This window comes from Poecilia reticulata, linkage group LG3, assembly GCF_000633615.1.
Source record: "Poecilia reticulata strain Guanapo linkage group LG3, Guppy_female_1.0+MT, whole genome shotgun sequence".
Lineage (NCBI taxonomy): Eukaryota > Metazoa > Chordata > Actinopteri > Cyprinodontiformes > Poeciliidae > Poecilia > Poecilia reticulata.
In genome coordinates, this window is record NC_024333.1 from 67,756 (window position 1) to 73,755 (window position 6,000).

A 6,000-nucleotide genomic window follows, 5' to 3' on the forward strand; every position below is an offset into this window, starting at 1 on the left:
TCAAAATAATTTCCCAGAAAACAAAAAACCCATGGAAATAGAAATAATTTTCACAGGTGACTATTAAAAATGCAATGGATGTTCAACTTAAAATTGGTAGGCCTACCAGCAGTTAGCCAAAGTGGAAAAAATAATCTTATCCTTTGCCATTTTCTAGTTGTTAAATATTCCACAAAATGACCAGATAAAAGATGCCAGTTTAAACTTTGATCTATTTGCAAAATGACTGAGCTCTGCAACATTAAAACATGGATAGAACTGTAACTACATTAATCATAGCTCTTTTTCTCTTCAGTGTTTCTGTAGGTTTCTGGTGGTGCAGCTCTGTGCTGCCTTCAGGAGAATGGTACATCAGAGTATCATCCATAAAATTTCACCAACATGGCATTTATTGTGCAAACCAGAGCTTTCAGTGGAAAAACAAAAGTTCCAGATCCTTTCAATGCCATACAAATATGAGACAGAAACATGGATTATATCTTTATATAGACCTCTCTATTGATTTATAGATTAAGTTTTATCCATCCATCCATCCATTTTCTTGCACCCTTTTTCCCTCAGTGGGGTCGGGAGGGTTGCTGGTGCCCATCTCCAGCCAACGTTTCGGGCGAGAGGCGGGGTACACCCTGGACAGGTCGCCAGTCTGTCGCAGGGCAACACAGAGACACACAGGACACACAACCATGCACACACACACTCACACCTAGGGGCAATTTGGAGAGGCCAATTAACCTGACAGTCATGTTTTTTGGACTGTGGAAGGAAACCGGAGTACCCGGGGAAAACCCACGCACGCACAGGGAGAACATGCAAACTCCATGCAGAAAGACCCCAGGCCGGGAATCGAACCCAGAACCTTCTTGCTGCAAGGCAACAGCTCTACCAACTGCGCCACTGTGCAGCCCAGATTAAGTTTTACTGGACATAAATTACAAAGAACAAATCTGGTTCTTAATCAAATCCTAATGAGTCAAATTGTCATGAGGCTGATGAGTCATCAGCCTCATGACATTAACACCGACATGAAAAATAATATTGAAGAAATAAATATATCACATCTAATTAAAAACATAAATAAGTGATCAGTTCTTTACTGTTATGGTCTGTAAGATATATTTATTCTCAGTATCAGATGTGGTCTCAACAAACCCATGGCATTTCAATAATATAATTTTACCTTTTATCTGGAAATAGTGTCTGTTTATTCTTGTCAAACAGTCCTCTGTATCAAAAGGACTTGCTCGAAAGGACTTGCCAGACCAGTTTATTCCTCTCTATTTACTTTAGTTTCTTAGTTTATTCTTGCATTTTGTTCTTCATTCATTTCCATTTAGTTCCCTTTGATTAGTATTGTCCTCTCTTGGTTTATTGCTATGTCCACTTTAGTTTCTTTCCTGTTGCTAGATTTATTTTATCGCTTATTGACGCTCACCACCAGTAATCTTCACTCATCACCTGCTGCGCCACCTAATTGTCACATCACGTGTTGATTTTTCACTGTTCAGCATCGGATTCTCTGTTTTTATGCCATAATTCACATCTAGTTCGTCGCTCTGTTTTATGTCCCGCTTCTCCTGTTTCAGAGTTTTGCGCAATGTGTGCATAATTTTTTGTTTGTTTAGTTTTTTTAACCCCCTATGGTGCGCAGCGATTGAGAAGCGTATCGATGGGGAAAAGGCAGACTGACATAAATCTTTTAAAACAACGGAAACAATTTCGGTATTCTGATTATTGAAATTTAAAAGTGCTGTGGTACCGTTGTTCTATCTCACCTGTTTCATACCGGACCACTTACAGCACCGGTGTTAACGCTATAAAATGAACGCTCTCTATCGTGATATCACCCATGGAGGACTTTCTTTATTTAAATGGCTTCATTTTTCAGGGGGATACAAAGTCAGGTTATCATGATTTTAGTAATTACATGTTTATAAGAGCGATTTTCTGTTGTGAAAGCGGGCAGAATCCAGACGGAAATAAAACACTTTTCTGGTGGGGGACCGCCCTCCGTTTGCGGCGGCGGCTCCAAGAAGTCACAAAGTTTCTCAAACCCTTCGGTGCAAATGCACCATACCCCCACGGGGGGTCGCACAGGCTCTCCCCCGGGCAAAGTGTGATCTCTCACAGACACAGACTTATTGCTGCTTTGATTATGTCAAAGCAGCAATAAGTTGCTGCTTTGACATGATCACAGAACTGCCAAAACATATGTACAAAAATTCTCAATAAAACATAAAATATTTAAAAATCAGACAGAAGACAAAGTGAATCACAGCACTGTCATCAGCCGGTGTAACGCTGACCTGATGTGGTGAAGCAGGAGGCCGAAGCTGCGCCAAGAAGCTACAAACACTGAATAGAAGAAGAGCTACCATCGATACAGTTGAGCCAAGCATCATTTAATGTTACACAATACAGTTTTAGCAAGTTGCTCAAAGTCTAAACTGGCATTGTTGTGCATTTAAGGTGTAAAGTTTACCTTCGACCAAACGCCCCCCAAAGGAAWCCCAGCGCCCCCCTTTTGTAAAAATTTCCGCCAGCTTCCCGTCTTGTCCCCTTTCCTCTAGCCATGCCCAGCACCACTTGTTTTTAATTCCTTTCTCAAGTAAAAGTGTTTCTTTACTGGGTGAGACAAACTCCATCTTCTTTCATATCGCATTTGATTTAACCGCCGAACCGGAACGCATGCGCTTCTTTTCTACAAACCGTTTTACAGTCATTGGTCAAGAACACGGGAGCTAGAATTCTGATTGGCAGACATCTTTGTCTATTATCTACAGTTTAGTTGAGGCGGGCCGTTTGGTCCAATGCTCGCTTTGCTTGAAAAGCCGGAAGTCTGGCCCCCAGATGGAGCTCTTTAAGCCCGGAGACTACAGTTTGGTTGACCATGAAGATTGGTTTGAGATGGACCGTTTGGTCAAAAGCCAGAAATCCGGCCCCCGGCCGGAGCTCTTTAAGCCCTGTATACAATATTTAATGGATGGAGTCATCTTTCCAGTTTACTCCCAGTAAACCATAATGGTTCCTGAAGGCTGCTCACCGAGAGTGGTGAGCCAGCGGGCGATGGAAGCGTAGATCTCATCCAGGATGATGATGACGATAACGTTGATAATGGCGGCGGTGGTTTTCACTGTGGCTCGAATGTTGGAGCGTGCAGCAGGGTAGGTGCTCAGATGCAGCGCAGTCTTGATGCTGATCCGGTACAGGATGACCCCAAAGGCGATCACAAAGGTTATGAAAATCTGAAAGGAAGGAGGGAGACAAACCAATGACAACCAGGAATCATCGGAGATGACCAATTCTAGCCTCAGCAGTCTTGGAGGGTAAACAGATATCTGATAGTGCAATACAGTTTTAACATCACTGAGCCTCACAACCTAATAGAAAAAAAATTCACAATACTCGTTTTACCCTCACAGACACCATGTGTAATAATTAATTGTGCATGCTGTAGTTTCTGATAATTATGTCAATTGCAATGTTTTTTGTTTGTGGTGAATTGGAGCAATATAGATGAAGTGAACTGAATTATACACACACAGAGGAGCAGCTCAGTGGTTCTGCTAAATATCAACCCGTTTATTCTGTTGCTGAAGATTATCAGTGAATGCAGCTCAAACAGGCTGATACTGTTTGAGAAGACATTCATTACCAAGGCACTACAAAAATAATTACACTTAAGCACCTTAAAATAATGGAAATGCTGAATGTTTTTCATGTTTGAACAGAAAAAAACAGTCTTAGCTGAATACAAATAATTTTAAAAATAATCTTCTAGGAGTGCAAATAATTTTGGGCTTAACTATAAATAATCACAGATTGTAATTATGTGTTGTTCTCATCAGAAGACCCTAAACTTGGGTTGAGCCAAAACATGAAACAGTTTCTTCCATTTCTGCTTAATATTTAAACTGTATGCATATCCTCTAAATGTCAGGACTTCCATGTTTTGTTGAAAGCCCTTTTGAATGATTTGTCTTCTGGTTTGTCTTGAAGCAGTGGATGAATGTGGAAGATTGAGTCTCACCATAAAGCTCATCATGACCACAGTGGTCAGATAAGCTGGCATTCTGTCTGTACACGTTAGCTTCACTTTCTCGTCCTAAAACACACAAAAGCAAACACAGACATGCATGAACAAAAGAACAGAAAATATAAATACATAAAATTTCTTCACTGTGGGTTGGACCTGTGTGTTTGTCATGAATGTTGGGCCATTCTTTTAAGAATGGCCCAACAGTTGCACACATCTGGCAACATAAATGTGTGCATGCTGCAGCTACAGCTGCAGTGGAGCAGAGCTAATGCTACCCCGAGCCATCACATCACATCCAAGCCCACAGAACGAGGTCAAGGTGCTGGGGCCACTGTGTGTGTTCATTTAGGGAAGGAAGATGTAACCTTGGCAAAGAGCAGAGGGCTGCTAACCAACAGCCTCAGCTCTTGGCCTACCTTGTGTTAACATGAGTCTCCTTACTCGCCGCATCACTTCCTGCTTAAGAATAAGCTGCTACTAAACATTGTTTCATGTATCTGAGCTACTAGAGAATAACTGGTCCTTATTGTGCCGTTCATTGTGATCAGAGCAATATATCATGAGGACAATTGGGTAATTATAAAAAATTCCCATTGATGATTTTTGCAGCTAAAAGTGGCCTCATGTTTTAGATGGATTTTTTTCTGATTGAACCAAAAAGTCAACAATATAATAATCAAAAACTGAATTCAAAGTTCCTAATACTTTATTAATTCCAAAGGGAAAAGAAATGGTTCTTCAAAGAGGTTGCAGTGCTGATGGCTGTGCAAAGGAAGGATCTCCTGTAGCAGTCTGTTTTACAGCAAATCTGACAAAGCCTCTGACTGAAGACACTTTGCTGTTGTATGACAGTCCATAATTTTCTTGATTCAATATCAGTATGTTTTATAGATTTCCTATTTTCAAGGAGTTACCATTGTCCCCACTGGTCAGAAGGTGCTTATGGACAAACATAAGCATACCTGATGCCCTCTGGAAGTGATTTTCCAGAGAGCATCCACTTCATCAGACTCCTCTGACCTCAGTCCTACCTTTGCAGCTCCTTGGTCTTGTCTCATGGTCTTTTCTGCGACCCGCAACTCATACTCTGCTCTGTTGTGGTCCTGCAAGAGACAGTAGTTAGCCTGTTAAATTTAATCAGATTGAAATTTACTGAGCAAGCCTAAGATAAATGTCCTGGAAGACATTTATCTTCCAAAAAAGGAAGGAATGTTAAGAAGCATGTGAGCTTTGAAATGAGTATCATAAGCAATGTGTGTTTGAGGCGTCGCTTGTAAAAGAGAACAGTGCAGCATCAGGGCTGAAGAGGAGCATATCCAAAATAAAGCTGCAGCTACAGCTAACTGATGGGAACTAAATGTATAAAAGTTACCATATTTTCCGCAATATAAGGCGCACCGGATTATAAGGTGCACCTTCAATGAATGGCCTATTTTAAAACTTTTTTCATATTTAAGGCGCACCGCATTATAAGGCGCATAGAATAGAAGCTACAGCAGAGGCTGGAGTTACGTTATGCATCCACTAGATGGAGCTGCACTAAAGAGAATGTCAACAAAACAGTCCGACTCCGGTCGGGGAGGAGAGCCTTCCGCGACTGGGCCGGTACGTGGATGGACGATGGTCACCCTTCTCCGTTCGCACACAGCATGTTCATGGAGAACGTGGTGCCAAATGACCTGCAGACGACCTGATTCTAGACCAGTGTTTCTCAACCTTTTTTGGGCCAGCGCCCCCCTAGCCTTTATCCAGGTCCCTCACCGCCCCCCACCAAAGAATTTGTAGGCTATTTTGCACTGACAATTGTTTTATTATTAATGTTACTATCACTATTGTAGATGTTTTGAATCGGCGCACCGATTATGTTTTCTCGTACACTTCAGCGCGCCTTACGCTCCTTCACCTCGCGCACATAACGGGGTAAATGCAGTGAGTTTTGCCCTAAATGTATCGGCGTCTGGCAA

General features: G+C 41.7%; 1 protein-coding gene across 5 annotated transcripts in view; it reads right to left on the reverse strand.

The window, feature by feature from the left end:
• Positions 1–6,000, reverse strand: part of ano1a (anoctamin 1, calcium activated chloride channel a) — a 101,927-nt gene that overhangs the window by 22,992 nt on the left and 72,935 nt on the right. For all 5 annotated transcript variants that reach the window (XR_001776433.1, XM_008404984.2, XM_008404985.2 and 2 more), the window contains 3 exons: positions 5,068–5,139; positions 4,028–4,102; positions 3,041–3,242 (listed from right to left, as the gene is read on the reverse strand). Coding sequence is in view for 4 of the 5 variants with exons in the window: in XM_008404984.2 (XP_008403206.1) it covers positions 3,041–3,242; positions 4,028–4,102; positions 5,068–5,139 (349 nt within the window). In the remaining variant the exon portion in view is untranslated. The remainder of the gene's footprint in view (positions 1–3,040; positions 3,243–4,027; positions 4,103–5,067; positions 5,140–6,000) is intronic.